This window comes from Schistocerca serialis, chromosome 2 (assembly GCF_023864345.2).
Source record: "Schistocerca serialis cubense isolate TAMUIC-IGC-003099 chromosome 2, iqSchSeri2.2, whole genome shotgun sequence".
Lineage (NCBI taxonomy): Eukaryota > Metazoa > Arthropoda > Insecta > Orthoptera > Acrididae > Schistocerca > Schistocerca serialis.
In genome coordinates this window covers 863,439,578-863,459,117 of record NC_064639.1, presented here as the reverse complement: position 1 = coordinate 863,459,117, position 19,540 = coordinate 863,439,578, and the positions used below count along the sequence as shown (strand labels likewise).

The window sequence follows — 19,540 nt, the reverse complement described above, 5'->3', positions numbered from 1 at the left end:
CTGAAGATGTCAAAATAAATTCTCTAAACAACAGTCCTGTGCCAAAAATTCATGGGTATAGTTTCCTGCTCAAACCTTACACTGATTTAACTTGGGCCTATGCACAATAAAGCAGACATTGATATATGTATTGATACATGCGCAATCAAATCTCCAAACAGAGTAACTTACACTGATCAGATTCCAGCACCTGTCTTCTGCGCTCATGATTAAACATTCATGGCTTACTTGTTTCAATTCCTAAATAGTAAATTCCAAGTGGCAACTTTTAGATTTGGTAGTGAATAAATATGTCTGAGCTTACGGCTGACGTCTATGATATTTTTTGCCATACAACGGCATGAAATAACTTCGACATTAATAATGAAGTAGCTAACATCACTAAGTTCTTCAGTAACTTGTTCGATAAACAGAGTAAGGAGAAAACCACCACCATGGCTCACAGACGACATCAAACACGTTATGAGTGTCACAGAGGCAGCGCACTACACACTCAAAAGACACCAGACCTCTGACAATCATCTCATCTACAAGTAATCACGCAACAGAGTTAGTCAATCTGTGAGGAATGCAAAGCTCATGTATGCTCACACGCTAACTGAGAACTCTCATAGACCTGCCATCCTGCGGAAAAATCAACTAAGTCTAGGAATAAGCAAGCTCAAATCGGCAGCTGATACTCTGGTTCTTATTGAGGATTCAAATGCGTATTTCGTCTTATGTCACAGCGAGACATAACAAAACTTCTTCCATACCACGAGGAATAATTACTAAATGACGGCGTCTAGTATGCTTAAGGGAATTTTATTCGTACCAACAACTGCATCGATACATGAACCTTGTAACTAGTATTGAGATAAAATTGTGCTGAGATAACTCTGTTAGAATACTATAAAAGGATATTTATGAGTGTTAAAACTCTCTTGTCATCTTGTTCTCTCGTTATCTTGTGCTCTTGGTCTCTTTCCATTAGGTCTTGGATGGGATTATGTCTTCGTCGCTGAGTTTGATTTACGTGTGTAAACTCTATATTCATTAAAGAATAAAAAATAAATTACGTATTACGACTACGTTACTTGAAGCTTCTCCTTCATTTAAGATAAAAAGAAAAAAAAATGTTGGAAGTAAGGAAGATTGGGTTTAACGTCCCGTCGACTTGAGAGACTGTTAGAGACGGAGCACGAACTAGGATTGTGTCAAGGATGAGGTAGGAAATCGGCCGCGATCTCTCAAAGGAAACATCCCGGCATTTGCCTAGAGTGATCTAGGGAAATCACGAAAAACCTAAATCTGGAAACCCGGACGTGGGTTTGAACCGTCGTCCTCCCGAATGCGAGTCCAGTGTACTAATCGCTGCGGTACCTAGCTCGGTAAGAAAAAACGGAATTCATTCATCAAAAGCGAAGAAATTAAATACGGAAGCCTTTATTTCAAAAGCCATGTTTTGTATTATTAATATTTACATGTTACATTCACTAAAAATTTCTCTCGCTCTTTTTTTATTTCTTAAGTCCAATAATTTTTCTGAGTGCAGTTATTACGAAAGTAAACTTTATTTCTTTTCGCCGTTAGTACGATGAACTGTTTAATAACTGTCTGTGGGCGGTTGGTATCTCGCAGTTTCAGAAGTAAATCAAAGTTTAAAGTATCATTCCTGGCTTTTACTAAAGTAAATGAAATTAAACAGAAGAGTAACAGGCACCAGTTTTCCTATAAAGCTACCACCAAAGATAAGGTTTCCATAATAACTTGCTCCAGAATATCAGATACAGAATACAAATCAAATTTCATGTTATTACAGGTGGTAAAGTTATATCGCCAAGCCGATATCTGTACTTTACCAACGCCGACGAGTGCAAATCCCCGATTCCCTTAAAGTATCAGTGGGTGGTACAAACAGAAGATTTTTTCTGCAGCTTGCAAGCGTTAACGTGGTCATGGAGTCAAGTCCACGAATTCATTCAACTGCTGCTGGGCACGATTGTATAACAATGGAAATGATCGGTTTCTCCTTAGTCTCCTACCGTTCAAAATGACAGATATTTTTAACCACATACTACCCTTCAGCATCTTACCAACAGCCTGGAGGCAGGAACTCATGAAACCATTAACCAAGAAGGAATCTGCCAAGCAGCCTTCCGATCACAGGCCCATTTTCATTCTTATCCAAGTTTTCTAATACGTAGAGCTCGAACAGCTTACTAATTATTCAACGTCAAATAAACTTCTAAATGAATATCAGTCTGGTTTTCGCCAAAATTACAGCACAGCGACTGCTCTTATTAAAGCAACTGAAGAATTGAAACAGGCTATGGACCGACAGCAGGCGACTACTACGTGCTTTTTGGTTCTCAGCATATCTTTCGACAGTGTCAACTTCGACATTCTACTTGATAAACTCACAAGCAACATTTTTCTTCATGTACTGAATGGTGGTTCCACTAACACCTTACGCCTTGCCAGCAGTGTGTAATGACTGGAACCAGCCGGTCACAATGGAGGGGCGTAGTATCAGGGATCCCACAAGGATCAATTTTATGGCCATAACTCTGCTCATTATGTGTCTGTGATGTACCAACTTCTCTCTCCCATTGCAAGTATCTCTTATATGCTGAAGACCTTCAGTTATATCGAAATGTGTGTCCAACAAACCTGTGTACAACCATCCAGCATATAAGTGCTGATTTGTCAGTTGTACCAGAGAGGGCGGACAGTATATGCAATCTTAGGCGCTCGTAGAAGACTTATTGATCATCATTTCAGAGGATTTCTTCCGCCATTAATCCTAAACGACACAGAAATAAGTTTTCAATCTTCTGCAAAAATTTGAAGATAAATCTGGATCATAACTTGAACTGGAGTGAATACAAAGCTGCTGTCTCTAAGAATGTTTCGGCGTCGCTTCATTCACTACAGAAAATGTAGAAAAGAATCTCATTGAGCTTAAAAAGGAGCTCGTTGAAATACTGATACTCCAAGAACTTGATTATGGTGATACTATTTCTCCAAGGACTTCCGTGCGAAAGCTCACACAGCCTAGAACTTTAGATAAAAACTTGTGTATGATACATTTATGACGTATGCTTTTTTCTGCCGTATCACATGTCTTCAAACAACTATCATGAGTACATGGCAATAAGCGCGGGATTATCGCACTCTAGGTTCGCTCTGTCGTCTCTTCAATCACTGCACTCCCTCTTATTTGTCTCCAACTCTTACATTACTATCTGAACAGCACAACCTAGAAAACCTTTCCCAACCTATTAAAATTCTCTCTGTACCATCGCATAACACTGCCTCGTTCCCTAAATCATTTTCTGTATCAGGAACCTGTAATGTATCGCGGAGAGGCTTACCCTAAAATGCCTAAAGTATACTACTGTACCTTCAGTATACTGCGCAGGAAACCAAGGCGTCTTACGAATGAAGAAGGGGCACTATCTAGTGGCCAAACCACATAACCGCCATTTTTGTTTATAGCCAAGTAACGACAGGTGCAAGAACGACTTACGTAATACCAGATGACACTGTAACAGTCTTGTAAAATGTAAAGAATGGGAATTTATTAAAATTTTACCCAATGTATTTATGCACTTATAAAGTTGCTACGTTTAATGTAATACGTGGATAATCTGAAAATGTGTTTGAGATGTTTGTGAACTGAGACAGAGATGTTTTGGATAGTAACGTGATTATGTATTTGTGCTATGTATTCATTTGGGCTAATGTTGGTAGAACAGACAAGAAGAACGGCTATAAATTATTTCGTTGAGGTGATGCTTGGCGCTAAGCTTTCGTCAAGTAGAACTCACGAAGAATGAACATGAAGTCTTTTCGAAATAGAAATGTTTCCAGATGACGACTGGAAAGTCACATTTCTGGAACATCCGAGACTGTTTATGTAGGTTTATCTCAAACGTGAAGTCTGACTCTCACTCTACATTATTTGTAATTATGTTTTGGTGAAAGCATAATGCATCATATTACATGCTGCACGTAGTGCCCAGTTAACCTGGAAAACAGCTACAAAGTGGCACTGAACGCAGGCTATATGTTTGTGTGGCATGGCCATTAGCGACGGTGGTCGCTGTCAAATCGAGTGACAGAGGTCGTGTTTCAAGTAAGTAGCCAAGCCAGCCAGGTGCCATAAGTATAACACACCACATGGGAGACGTAAGCGCACAGTCTTTCTGGTTGACATTAGAGGGACTTAACCACAATTTGTTACCACAGTTTTGTAGTAGATGTGATAAGATTATGTATGGTTACAGTTAAATTAAATTTGTGCAAAAAGTGTGTGGTAGAAAAATGCATATTATTCTCAGTGATGACCTTTATCTGGTGTAGAACATTGTTAACGTATTTAGGGCTAATTAATGCAACCAGACATTGCTCTGTGTTTTACCAATACCGTTGGTGAAAACTTCAATAATAATGAAAATAATTAAAAACTATATAGAACAACGATCATGATGGTAGATAAAAGAAGATACGGAAATAGAGAACTGTCTTTGTTGCGAAGTGAGTGGTTCAGTGTATGGAATTTCAGCGGAAGTCCAGTTAATTCAGACATGAAGAACATTTCGTGACGTATAGTGCTGCATCACTGTTATTTCAGAATCATTCATTACAGTTGATTAATTCAATAAACAGAGACTGTTAATGGAAATGTTATTACTGCAGGCAGTGCGATATACAATGGATTTACTAGACTTTACACTTGTTGATTTCGAGTCTGCGGCAGTTTGTTGCCGTCGCAGTACTAGAGCCTACATGACTAATTTCATCTTGGTCTCAGAGAGTAGTCCAATGGTCGTAGAGTGTGGCTCATTTCCCTCAAAATGAGATTCTCGTTAAACGAAATCCCACTCATGCCACTTTTTCCTGCTGTCACGGCTTCAACTCAAGTCCTACGTCGATGGGATAAGGATGGCGGAGGCAGGTTTTCGGGTGAAACTTGAAGTCTGTAGTTCGGACTTCCACGTTGGCAGCAGACGACACTTGTCACTATTTACAGAACTATTGTGGCGGGAGTATGAAAAGACTGAAATGTTTAATCACCTGCGGTTTGACAAATGAAACTATAACTAGGTATTCCATTTTATTACGTGCACTTGTTACTATGAATAGAGTAATTGCGCTTTGGGGAAAAACGACTACCAGTTTCATGACTGAACGTATCTGAACACGGGTAGAAGCGATAATTTTTGTAAGGATGGTTCACAGTAAGTTGTGTGTATTATTGCAAAACTCATAAGATCTTTAAATACTGTTAAAGATCTGCTGCACACTACTGTCGGTCAGTTCTGTATCTTTGTCAGGGACTTTTCCCAGTTAGTTTAATCCGACAGCAGTGAGTGGTTCATGAATTTACTCTGCGTCCCACCAAGTTATTCCGAAAGACTTAGGGAATATACTGTCATATTTATACAAATCGGCTGAAGGACACTAATTAAGGTAATTATTAAATTAGCATATCTTTCGAATTCAACAGTAGCATAAAACGTGGAGGTGCATTGCAAACCATATCGTGGAAAAATCTTTCTCAAAATATCAAAGAAATTATATTCGTTGGAAACGAAAGAGAGCTAATGGTCCACTTTCTGTACACAGCACCCATCTTCCCTACACTCTGTGCAACTCACTCTCGTCAGGCGCTCCCCCGGAACACACTCCTCCCCCCCCCCCCTTGACGAGAGAGTTCTCTATTCGTATCCTGTTCTTTTCCAACAGCCAGCGCCATTATCATTTCGATCTACTCGTCTTCCTTTATCCATTCCGCTTCTGACAACACTAAATATGGCTTCAAAAACGCTAAGATTATATACGTCGTTCTCTTCACTTAAAACTTCGGGCTGATAGGCCATGGTCGATGTATAAAACTCTCCCCTGACGTTTCGTCTCCGACTGCGGGAGAAATCCTCCGAGGTAAAGCGGCGAAGTGCAAAGAGAATTCGAGGAAGCGCTGATTATATAGGCAGTGCAGAGGGCGCCACTATCCATCACGTGGCGTCGGCTATGACACTGAGTCTGGTAATGCCAACTTTCTCGATTAAAAGTAATCAATCGGCACGATTCCGTGCAACGCTGACATCCAAATGTTATCCAGTTTAACACCTTCCTCTTCCCTGTTAAAATTATCACGGTGCTAATCAATCTCGATAGCCTCTGTATACATGCATGCATAATAATGCGAGGTTTTAGATATAACGCTCGTGTCGGTGAATTTTATTTCATGATTAGCTTCCTGGTAAAAATGTTCTGCTATGGCCGATTTATCGGTTTGACCCAGGCGGCAATTCCTATTATGTGCAACAAGATGAGTGTTAACACTTCTCTTTGTGGTACCTATACAAACCTGTCCACAACTGCAAGGTATTTTATATACCCCAGGTGTAGCCAAAGGATGTCATGCATCTTTTGACGACCTTAAATATTCTTTTATTTTCCTGGTGAGTCTGAACATAAAAGACGCTAACAAACGCTAAATGACTTTGATCCAACCTGTGTGGTATATGTTTTGAAAATAAACAAAAAGAAAACGAAAGGCATGGTTACAGGCTGAAAGAAAAGAAGAGCGAAGAGTTCGTTATGGACCGACACCATGGAAAAGGTGAGAGCATTTACGGTTTTCAGAGGCTGGGTTAGAGGCAACCTGCAGTATGAACAGGACATCAGAGTCAGAATAGAGCTCGTGGAAGATGGAGATAGCGAAAGAGGCATTTCAAAAACAGAACAGAATCTTAGCAGGTGGTTTCAACATAGAATTTAGAAAGCCGATACTGAATTGCCTGATACGGATTGTGGCCAGGTAAGGGGCAGAAAGGAGGACATTGAGAAAGCAGGACGAGAGGAGAGGTGGAGATTGTGAAATGTGGTTAGTGTGCAGAATGGAGAAGATCATGCAGACTGATTAAGTTTGGTCTGGAGAGGAACTGAGAAGAGTTGAGAAGATAGGAAGATGTTGAGGAATTGGAAGTTGCATTGGATAATTCATTATCTGAGACGAGACTGCCTTCCACTAGAGGCAGTTAAAGTTTTTATTTAGAGAATGATACGGATGTACGGAAGAGCATACCAGACGCTGGGTGAAGTTAGCAGACGGCAAGAATGAAGGGTGTACGTTCAAATGGTTCAAATGGCTCTGAGCACTATGGGACTCAACTGCTGAGGTCATTAGTCCCCTAGAACTCAGAACTAGTTAAACCTAACTAACCTAAGGACATCACAAACATCCATGCCCGAGGCAGGATTCGGACCTGCGACCGTAGCGGTCCTGCGGTTCCAGACTGCAGCGCCTTTAACCGCACGGCCACTTCGGCTGGCAAAGGTGTAAGTGGCTGTTTAGGTTTTTATATTGGTAACGCCATGTAGTGCTCTGTATGAAAATCACTGGATGTGCTGCGTGCAGCCTGTGGCTGGTTTGCATTGTTGGAGTAATATTCGCCATTGTAGTGTTGGGCAGTTGGCTGTTAACAGCGCGCAGCGTTGCGCAGTTGGAGGTGAGCCGCCAGCAGTGGTGGATGTGGGGAGAGAGATGGCGGAGTTTTGAGAGCGGATGATCTGGACGTGTGTCCATCAGAGACAGTAAATTTGTAAGACTGGATGTCATGAACTGCTATATATTATGACCTTTGAACACTATTAAGGTAAATACATTGTTTGTTCTCTATCAAAATTTTTCATTTGCTGACTATGCCTATCAGTAGTTAGTGCTTTCAGTAGTTTGAATCGTTTATTTAGCTGGCAGTATTGGCGCTCGATGTATTGTAGTAGTTCGAGTAACGAAGATTTTTGTGCGGTAAGTGATTTGTGAAAGGTATAGTTTAATGTTAGTCAGGGCCATTCTTTTGTAGGGATTATTGAAAGTCAGATTGCGTTGCGCTAAAAATATTGTGTGTCAGTTTAGTGTTGATCAGAATAGGTAAAGAGCGAAATGTCTGAGTACGTTCAGTTCTGCTCAGCTGTTTGAAAATCAAATAATGTAAGAGGTTTATCTGCATATTAATTCATTAAGTTTTCTAAGGGGACGTTCAAAGGGAAAGCAGACAGTATGTATGGTGGGTTATAAAGTCTAGACCTGCCACAAGTCAGATCAGAAAATTATGATGAGTGAACAGTGTGAAGACTAGGATAATCACCATCAGCAATTTCAGTTATATTTTTCTGCTGTTCAAATTTCCGACTTGGAAATACAAAAGGCTATGATGTTACGAGGAAACCCGGAAGTGTATCATGTAATACAAAAACTAGAGCCGATAATGCATTCGGTGGATCTTAAATTACCCAGAATGTTTCTCTATTGCAACTTTCTGTTTCAACGAAAAAATGTACAGGGCTATTACAAATGATTGAAGTGATTTCATAAATTCACTGTAGCTCCATTCATTGACATGTGGTCACGACACACTACAGATACGTAGAAAAACTCATAAAGTTTTGTTCGGCTGAAGCCGCACTTCAGGTTTCTGCCGCCAGAGCGTTCGAGAGCGCAGTGAGAGAAAATGGCGACAGGAGCTGAGAAAGCGTATGTCGTGCTTGAAATGCACTCACATCAGTCAGTCATAACAGTGCAACGACACTTCAGGACGAAGTTCAACAAAGATCCACCAACTGCCAACTCCATTCGGCGATGGTATGCGCAGTTTAAAGCTTCTGGATGCCTCTGTAAGGGGAAATCAACGGGTCGCCCTGCAGTGAGCGAAGAAACGGTTGAACGCGTGCGGGCAAGTTTCACGCGTAGCCCGCGGAAGTCGACGAATAAAGCAAGCAGGGAGCTAAACGTACCACAGTCGACGGTTTGGAAAATCTTCAGGAAAAGGCTAAAGCAGAAGCCTTACCGTTTACAATTGGTACAAGCCCTGACACCCGATGACAAAGTCAAACGCTTTGAATTTTCGGCGCGGTTGCAACAGCTCATGGAAGAGTATGCATTCAGTGCGAAACTTGTTTTCAGTGATGAAGCAACATTTTTTCTTAATGGTGAAGTAAACAGACACAATGTGCGAATCTGGGTGGTAGAGAATCCTCACACATTCGTGCAGCAAATTCGCAATTCACCAAAAGTTAACGTGTTTTGTGCAATCTCATGGTTTAAAGTTTACGGCCCCTTTTTCCTCTGCGAAAAAAACGTTACAGGACACCTGTATCTGGACATGCTGGAAAATTGGCTCATGCCACAACTGGAGACCGACAGCGCCGACTTCATCTTTCAACAGGATGGTGCTCCACCGCACTTCCGTCATGATGTTCGGCATTTCTTAAACAGGAGATTGGAAAACCGATGGATCGGTCGTGGTGGAGATCATGATCAGCAATTCATGTCATGGCCTCCACGCTCTCCCGACTTAACCCCATGCGATTTCTTTCTGTGGGGTTATGTGACAGATTCAGTGTTTAAACCTCCTCTACCAAGAAACGTGCCAGAACTGCGAGCTCGCATCAACGATGCTTTCGAACTCATTGATGGGGACATGCTGGGCCGAGTGTGGGGGGAACTTGATTATCGGCTTGATGTCTGCCGAATCACTAAAGGGGCACATATCGAACATTTGTGAATGCCTAAAAAAACTTTTTGAATTTTTGTATGTGTGTGCAAAGCATTGTGAAAATATCTCAAATAATAAAGTTATTGTAGAGCTGTGAAATCGCTTCAATCATTTGTAATAACCCTGTACTATCGCAGCCTCGATAGAATTTTGACTCCAGGAGGACACCAAATAGTCTGATGCAGACTGGGCCGCCGACCCATACAGTACTTTGTAGCAGTTCAGATGCAGATACGTTCCAACGTACGGACATGTACCAAGTGGGTGATAGCTCGACAAAGCCGCAGACGTCTCAGAACGCAGTCCAGCAAATGTACTCAGAGGAGCTCATTCGCAATTGCCCTGTGAAATTATTTCTGGACACTGTGGATACTGTGTACCTACTAAACCAGTCTGTTTACCTAAGTTTGGGATCTCCCGCTTTTCAGGCAGCCGAAATAAATCGTTCGGCCTCTGGACGTCCTAGTGCCCTCTTTCTAAGATAGTTTTCTGTTCCACTCACTCATTGCCAAGTCACGACTCCAGTAAATTATCTTTTAGCAGCTGACCTAAAAGTCGCAAATGTTTTTGGGATATCTACATCCACATTATGACAATACTCCGCAAGCCACCTGACGGTATGTGGTCGAGGGTACCACTAACTGATTGCCACCTCCCGTTTCACAAACGGTGTTTGGGAAGAATGATCTTCAGGGAGCCTCTGCACTAACTTTAATTTCTCGAATTTTCCCATCGCGGTCATTTCGAAAGTTACATACAGAAAGAACAATAGACTTTTCCCACGTTTTTGGGAAGGTACAGTTCATGAAACAGTGCATGCCACGCAATCCGAACGATCTTGCACGATCTCAGAATTTCACTAATGAAGAGCGGTTAACGTATATTCTCCACACTCAATGGGCCACTCCACTGGTAATAGTTTGCAAACTCAGTGGTATCTTAAAACATGACGACGAATAGCGGCGATAAACACAAGTTGAAACACAATTGTATCCTCTAGGAACACCAGATGAATTCTTTACAGAATTAGTCCACGGCTCTACAGTTAGTATACTCATTCTTGCAGACTTTCAATTTCTCTTGGACGTAGCATTACAGACGTATGTAGTGCTCAATACGTCAGCTGGTAGAGAAGACCCACATGTAGCCGTAATCGGTTAAATTTCGAAATATCTTCGACTTCAAGCATATTCCAGCATTTTATGGATCAGTTCCTGTCTGATGTTCCAAACTGTGTCGTATACCTTCATGATATCTTCGTTACAGGTGTGACTTAAGAGTACCACCTTCGCAATATAGAGCTTTGGTTTCAGAAATTGACAGAAAAGACTCAAATGCGAAGTGCACATGCGTGGTAGAACTTCGATATGGAAATGACTGGATTTTGCTCTGGAATATTTATTAGATTTATTTATTTATTCACTTAACCGAACTAATTAGAGCCATCAGCCCTTCAATTACATTAGACAAAGGTTTCACACATGCGGCACCTTTCATACATCGTAGTTATCTAAAAAATAACAACTTTAATACGACAAATGGTATTAAAATGATTTGAATGTCTATATTGGCAATGTGAGTTAACAATACTGACTGTTATGAACCAATGAAGTTAACACTGGTCGTACTTTAACTACTGCTGCTGTTGTCATTAATAACGATAATTATAATAACTTAGTGATACTATTAAGCGTAATAATAATAATGATAGTGGCAGGTACAAAAAGAATTTGTGGGAGTACAAAGTAAATGTTTTCTGATATAGCGAGTTCTGGGGAAAGGAAATTTAAGCAGACTGCTCCGACTAAGAATACTAGGAAAAGAGTAAGATCTGTTTAGGAGAAAGAATTTACAGAGCAACGAGTGCCTAAAGGGACAAAGGTAACTATTATTGTTGATTTACTAGCTATGTCATTAACTGTCTTCTGAAGCTGGAGATGTTATTCAGTTCTCTAATACAATGTGTGAAGCTACTCCAGATTTGAGTTCCTCCTACTGAGAAGGACTTAGAAAAAGTGCTGAACGAAGGAGTGGAACAGAAAAGATTTTTCTCTGATGGGACAGATGTTTCTGATATGTTCATCAGAGAAGAGATTTAAGGACAAGAAGGTGAATGAGGGACAGTATACATCGATAAGGCAGTAGAGAAGACATAGGATATGGAAATCTCTGTGCTTGGTCGCAAGCAGTCTGGATAGATGTGCATGTTATGGTGAAATTGGATCAAAGAGAACATCACATATAACGAACACAAGCATTCAAAACCAGTTTTAACTACCGTGAGATTTCCTGGGAAAGTCCTTGCAGGACAAGACCTCTGTAATCAATAACTGGAAGTGTAAGTGCTCGTACAAGTTTCTTTCCAGGTAAAGAGGGAAGAGCGTTTTGTAATTTTGTAGGGCATGAATAGATGCTGATGCCTTCTTGCTTGTTTCAGCTACGTAGCCAAATTTAAATTTTTGTCTATTATTATTCCCAGACTCTTTGCTGAGGGAGAGAAGTTGATGTACATCCCACTTAGATTTAAAAATGGTACTGATTCCCGATGTTTGGGGATAACAAGGCTAGAATGACAAACCAGTACCCGCTTGTGGGTTTTGGATGGGTTGAGCCTTAAACCTAGATGATGTTCCCATTTCGATAGTGCGCACAGATCGGTATAGATCGGTACAGATCGGTACAGGTTTATGGGTTTTGCACTTACATACAACGGGAAGTCATCAGCGTACATGTGGTATTTGCAATAGGACAAAAGTCATGACACATCATTGACATACAATGAAAACAGAATAGGACCTAATATCGAACATTGGGGGACGCCTGATACTACCTGCCCCCCTCCCAATTGCGACATCATGATGCCATACACGAAGCATCGCTGGCAAGACGTCATGTATGAGCGAAACCATTGCACTGCACTTCGCGAGAAATTGAGGCTGCTAAGTTTGGCAAGTAAAGTGTCGAAGTTAATAGTCTTCGCTGTAATTTAAGGAACACATGAAAGTCACCTCTTGTGAATTTATGGAAAACTTCACGTCATCTCTTGTAGTGTTTAAGGCTGATCTTGTGCTGTGACGTTTTCGGAAACCTGATTCGTTTTCGTGTAGTAGGTTGTTTGTAGTTAGGTTGTTTGTTAGCTAGTCGTGCACTGTATATTCTAAGGCCTTGGACAGGGCAGAAAGGCTGCAAACAGATCGGTAAACAGAGGGTGCTTTGGCGACGTCCTTTTGAGATAGTTGCTTAACTAGTTCCTGTTTACAGGCCTCAAGGAAAACACTTGTGGTTAAGGCGTCGTTGAAGATATCTATTATAATGGGCAGCAGTGGGCCAATAAGAAGCATTATCATTTGGTCTGTGTTTCCAGCGTTTTCAGTAGATGCTGATTCGATATGCATTGTTGATTTTTTGACAGTGTTGCAACTATCAAGGTTTAGATAGAAATATTCGTGGCTACAGTCGTTTACCCTATGAAGTGCTGTTTCGTTTGCAATTGAATTATGTTTGTAGGTGAAATGAAGTATCAGTTCAGTTCTTCAGCTGGAGCAATGGAATCAGCTACAGCTTTCAGTTTGCCTACACCAAGACGATGCAGCTTTTTCCATACGACAGCTGGTCTATTTCTGTTGTTGGTTGATGTATGGGAACGCCTGAGTTTAGCATCCCTCACAACCTAACTGACTCTGTTCCTCTTCTGCTTGTAAGCAATATGATTTTCGGTCATATGGCGCAATTTATATGCCCAATGTACAGCGCCTCTGATATTCATGAGCTGTTTTAGTTCTTCAGTCAGCCACAGCGCAGGTTTCCTTCATACTTTTCCAGTATTTAGGGGAGTATATTTATTATATAGCTGAGTAAGTTTGCTATAAAAACAATGAAATTTTTCGTTTATGTCCGAGAAAGGAATAGAAGACAGCCCTCAAACTATTTCTGGCGCCGCAGTTGATAGTTCACATTCATTAATGTGTTTGAAGTCTCGGTATGTAGGCAGCCGTGGTTTCTTTCTGGGTCATTCTAGCGAGATCGTCATGAAAATTATGTCATGGGCACACACGTCAGATGGAGATATTTGAGAGGCACGAATTAGTCTATTTGGGGATTTCGTTGCAAATATGCAAGGAATAAGCAAAATAATGTGAATGGGATGGTTGTGTTTGAGGGTCAACAACGCAGGTAAGGCACGTGTCGCGCTGGACTGCGTGTGTTCAGTACGGACTAGGCGTCAGTGCAGGTTGTTTACGAGTAGTGCGCACTTCGTATTTGCTTTCAGAGGTCGAGGTCGAGATTTAAAAGAGTTCCAAAGAGGGCAGATTGTGGGTGCCCGATTACCTAGAGCATCAGTAACCAAAACAGCCAATTTATTGAATGTTTCAGGAGCAACTGTTCCAACAGTCATGGCAGCCTACACAAAACATGGAAAGACATTATCGCGTGAATGTAATAGTGGGTGCAAATCAAAACTAAATGACAGATATCTTCGTACGCTAACAGGAATTGTGTCAAAACAACACAAAACTACGGCGGCTAAAGTGACTGTAGAGCTCAATAGCCATCTTCGAGCCCCGTATCTACCGACACTGTCCGCCAAGAACTCCATCAAGCGAATATTCATGGACAAGCTGCTATACCGAAATTATTAGTGACGGCGACCAACGCAAAGAAGCGTAAAACATGGTGTCAGGAGCATAAATCGTGGACGACTCATCAGTGGAAACAGATCATATGGTCTGATGAGTCAACGTTTTTGTTATTTCCTACATCGGGTCAGGTTTACGTGGAGAACACGAAAAGAAGTCTACAATACCGATTGCTCGATTTCAACGGTTAAGCATGGAGGTGGAACTCTCATGGTGTGGGTAGCTATATCATGGGATTCTGCTGGTCCCATCATTACTTTCAAAGACCGTGTAACAACCATCGATTATGTGGAAATTTTAGGTGATCAGGTGCACCCCATGATTCAAATGTTTTTCCAACAATGATGCCATATTTCAGGATGATAACGCTTCCATTCATAAAGCCAGGACAGTAGAATAGTAGTGTGGAGTATGCAACTGAACTGCACCGTCTTCCCTGGCCAGCACAGTCCCCGGACATGAATATTATCAAACCCTTATGGGCAGTATTAGATCGCAAACTCCGGAGCAGATTTCCTCCTCCCTCGGCACTACAGGGGTTAGAACAGGTTCTGATCTCAGAGTGGCGTAACATTCCACTGGAGACCATAGAATCATTGCTTGTCAGTATTCCAAGAAGAATCATGGCTGTAGTACGGTCAAATGGGGGTCCAACCCCTTATTAATAAACCATTCCCAAGTAAGTACAGGTGTTTCCTACTCCCTGTAGGTATGATAGTGAGACTACAGTTCATATGATGGGTAGAGCAAACTGAGGTAGCCACATATTTGAAGAAGAAAACATCCGCTTCAGTTTTACACTGGAAGGACTATTGTACAGAAATGTATGTTAGTGTTACCAGCTATTATTATACGCTCAGATTTCTGTTCGAGACACGAAAGAGCAGTGTCGAAGCAGGCAATCCGCCTACCGTAGGAGGTACGTCAAGTACTTTCTCTTAAGGAATTGGATCTGTATGGAAATATATTCCACCTATTTACCTTCATTATTGTTGGACGTGAGTTGCACAGTGGGTGATAAATGAGAGCATATGCAGACCCCTACTCCTTCTCCTTGTCCATTGAATCTGTTGTGTCTAAGAAAGATGTGGCCATCCAGATTTACTGAAATTGTTGCCCACTTGGTCTGAGCCAGGTCCCTGACAGTAGTATTTCAAGGATGTCTATGCCTTCAAATAAATGACGGAGCTCGTCGAGATGCTGGCAGAGACTTGACATTTGCGAGTGCAACATGGAGCTTGGTTTGTTCAGAAGCACAACGTCTGAGGACGGCGTTGCTGGTCACCTGCTGCTCTGGGTCACCGCTGGCGGCAGGAAAAGGCACAAGGAAACGCGCCAATGTGGCGGTAGTGGGGGGGTGGGGGTACCTTGTTCCATGGAGTGAAAGCTGCAGGTGTCTCCACGGGGGAGGCAGGTATGTGGCCAAGGCCTGTGGGGCTGCAGCAGCCGTTTAACAGCCGAGTTGTGGCAGGAAAAGAAACTCGGTAAACAGAGCTGGAGTAATCTACGCGCAACAATACTGAAAGAAAGCGAAACGTCAGAGTGTACTATTAATGGCACTAATGATGAGTGACAACAACAGTGTGATGATAAGCTGCCAAATAAAAATTGAAGGGAAACTAAATTTATATGCCGACCGAAGTGGCCGAGCGGTTCTAGGCGCTTCAGTCTGGAACCGCGCGACCGCTACGGTCGCAGGTTCGAATCCTGCCTCGGGCATGGATGTGTGTGATGTCCTTAGGTTAGTTGGGTTTAGGTAGTTCTAAGTTCTAGGGGACTGATGACCTCAGATGTTAAGTCCCAAAGTGCTCAGAGCCATTTGAACCAGTTTGAGATACGTCATGGTTAACTGTACTGTGCAATAACTGTGAACGTACAAACTAGTGACAGCAAGGGTTAACTGTTCTCATCTCCTAAAGCACAGAATTTCGAGTTCATTTGCATGGAATTCTGATCTCTTTCCATTTTTCGGTCTTCACCATAATCCTGCCATCATTTGTTCATACGTTTTGCAGCCCAAATCTCGAAATTTCGTTGTTCAAAATGTTTAACCTCTCTGAGGTGAGACCCTCTCATATTGTCAGACGTGAATTTGCGATATTCTTCTTGGTGCTGAACATTTCGCATCTTTTCTTGTGCGTCACCAACTTCACTATCATTGGTCTTGTAGAACTTGGCACCCTGGGTCCCATTCATGACTTCTTCCAATGTCGTTCAGTGTCACCTACAGCTATAGGCCTTGCATTTCGCTGTCTAGATTCATCACTAATTCGCCTGTCTTCCGAATAGTCTAAGATTATTGAGTCTCCGATACTGTTCAAGTTCGTCAGACTTCGCGAACAGTTTCTGTTCGAGCAATCGTTCGCTGTCCTCAGCGTCTTTCAATGATTTGTTCAGAGCATTTATCATTTCTGACGTAGTTAAAGAAATCGGGGTTAGTGCCCACTAGTTCGCCTTTACAAAAGTATCAAATACGTGTGAATTCCTAAGGGACCAAAACGCTGAGGGCATCGGTCCGTAGACTTACACATTACGTAAACTAACTTACAATAACTTATGCTAAGAACAACACACACACACCCAGCCCAAGGGAGGTCTCGAACCTCCGATGGGGGGGGGGGGGGGCGCAAAAGTTACTATTATGAAAGGAATTACATAAGATACTCAGAGATTACCAAACACTTGACATACGACCGTTGCACAACATGAATATTTTTTCACAGTATCTTATCATAATTATGAATATCTGTGTTACACTTTATATATATTTTTTGTTGTGAGTTCAGTATAGTTCGTGCTTCTTTAAGCACGTCTGCAAACTAAGACACCTAAACTAATAAGTTATTTATTAACTGGAAGTATCAGCGTGATCTGATGGTGAAGTATGATTGTGTATACGTAATATCAGAATTCGACATTATGTGAATTGAAATAAACATCCCTACATTGCACGACATATAAAATGCGTTCTACGGCTGCAACCTATGTTATCAATTTACATACTGCAGAAACTAAACGGAAACCTTATGCTACAGTTCACGTATCACCTGTAACTCAACTATACATTGCAGGATTTCATTGTATAGCAAAAGACACCTAACGTTTCTTAGGAATACATGTTATGTGGTGAATATTTGTTTAGGATAATCCTCTTAGTTATGTGGCTCATTTGGTGAACAGAAAAAATTTCCTTCAGATTTAAGCAAATGATACTCACCATCAACGACAAACCAAACAAAATGACATAATTTTGTCTTACAAGAACAGTGAAGAAGCTCATTACCATATTTTTATTCAGTTATAATTTTCACCTTACCGAAGAATTTAGCATCAGACGGAAGGACAGTGTCAAAAGGTAACTGTGGATATAGCCGAAACGGGTCTCCCCAGTCATTCCACATTTCGTGTCCCTGCCAAAAAGATAAAAATAGCAAGAACTGTAGCACAGTTCAGTGGCGTTAGCCACTGACTGGTCTATTGGAATGCATATGCTGTAGCCGACACAACTTAAAGTAAAAAATTCATTTATGCCAAGTCGACCTGAAGATGATATTCTGTGGCTCTTGCAGCTTCAATGCAAAGTTACTTTTTTTAAGTTTAACGTCTATTCATTGCAAGGCCAATAATTGCTTACCAGTGTAATAATTATGAATTAATTGATAAAAGGAGCATGATGAACAACGTGAATGGAACGTACCTGAGTAAGAAGTACAGTGAAATTTCGTTTAAACTTTGGCGATGGGTACGGAGGTTCAATGGGCCCCAGGTATTCCCCAAAATCAGTCTCTGCATCGTCGACTTTGGCCTTCAGCGGCTGCAAAGGATTTCAAGTGGAAGCACTATCATACAATGAAACTTCATTTTAAAATTCATATAGTACTTAATGCAGAAAAATATTCATGGCTTTCTTAAATAATGTTCAGTCCAGATTACGTACACAGAAACATCAAAATCTGATTGCTTGCTGGATTTATCTCTACAACATAACTGCTGGTTTTCATGTGTAAACCGCAGTGAACATTAGAAATTAAAAATAGCAGAACTTAAAAGTATATCTGAATAAATAGTTTGTCTCACAATAATGGAGGTAGTAACAAATGTGCGATGTTACAGTGCCTTTGTTGATCTGAATTATGATGCAGAATGTCTCACTTGTGCGGGATTATGCATAACTGGTGTACGAATGTAGGTTTTAGACGCGCAGTTGGCGACATGTGGAAGTCTGGATGTGACCGCGGGTCGTAAACGAACAGCCAAATGCTGAGGCGCTCGCGGTAAATGGGAAACTCGGGTTCGAGGCGCGATCCAGCACAGAATGCCATCGTCGTATTTCCATTCTACGCTGATTTTGTCCATATTCGCAACTGCGAATACATTTAATGTGTGGTTACAAATGTGTTTATACTGAATAAACCCCGACCTGTAATTATACCTGGTATTTGGCTTTTGGCGAGGCAAATAGAAGTTACAGCTCAAATTTCCTGGGTAAGGAACAAAAATAGAGAGACGCACATAGAGAGAGAGAGAGACAGAGAGAGAGAGAGGGGGAAGAGAAGAGTGATGAGGACTCAGCTAAATACACCTTTAGGAAGAGAAACAAATCATCCCAGTAATGTTGTGCCTATGCTTGAGGATCCTTACGGTATGAAAAGCCAAAACGTTATGGTCATCTGCTTAATAGTTTCTTTGTCCGTCTTTGGAATGAAAGACGTCACTGATTCTGCGTATCAGGGATATGACAATTTGTTGATAGTGTTGTGGCGTTGTGTGGCATTAGCTGTCTACGAGGTGATGGCTTCCGATAGCGACCCAGATGGACCCCATAGAACTTACATCGGGCGAATTTGGTTGCCGAGACATCAACGTCAGTTCACTGTAATCCTCCTCGGTTCTGGCTCCAACATTAGGACAATTATGCTGCTGAAAGATGATGTCGCCATCAAGGAAGACATCAACCATAATGGGATGCCGGTGGAAATCTGAAACACTTGGCGTGGACCAACATTGTGCTCTTTCGGCAAAGATTCCACAGACAACAATATAACCTGCTTTATAGAGCAGACAAGTCTCCGAACGCAACGTTCTGCGAAGAGTCGTGGATGTCCTACTATTTAGCACACTTTTTTCTGTCAGCAATCTTCTGACTGGTTTGATGCGGCCCACCACGAATTCCTCTCCTGTGCTAATCTCTTCATCTCTAAGTAGCACTAACAATCTACGTCCTCAATTATTTGCTGGATGTATTCCAATCTCTGTCCTCCCCTACAGGTTTTTTCCCTCTACACCTCCCTCTAGATCTATGGTAGCCATTCTCTCATGTCTTAACAAATGTCCTATCATCCTAGTGTTAGTTTC

The 19,540-nt window shown here is 41.5% G+C and overlaps 1 protein-coding gene across 1 annotated transcript in view; it reads right to left on the bottom strand.

Annotated features, from left to right (window-relative positions):
• Nucleotides 1–19,540, bottom strand: part of LOC126458169 (exostosin-3-like) — a 258,000-nt gene that overhangs the window by 87,306 nt on the left and 151,154 nt on the right. Inside the window, exons 4-5 of the mRNA XM_050095036.1 lie at nucleotides 17,883–17,999; nucleotides 17,502–17,595 (exon numbers count right to left, since the gene is read on the bottom strand). Of these exons, the coding sequence (XP_049950993.1) occupies nucleotides 17,502–17,595; nucleotides 17,883–17,999 (211 nt within the window). The remainder of the gene's footprint in view (nucleotides 1–17,501; nucleotides 17,596–17,882; nucleotides 18,000–19,540) is intronic.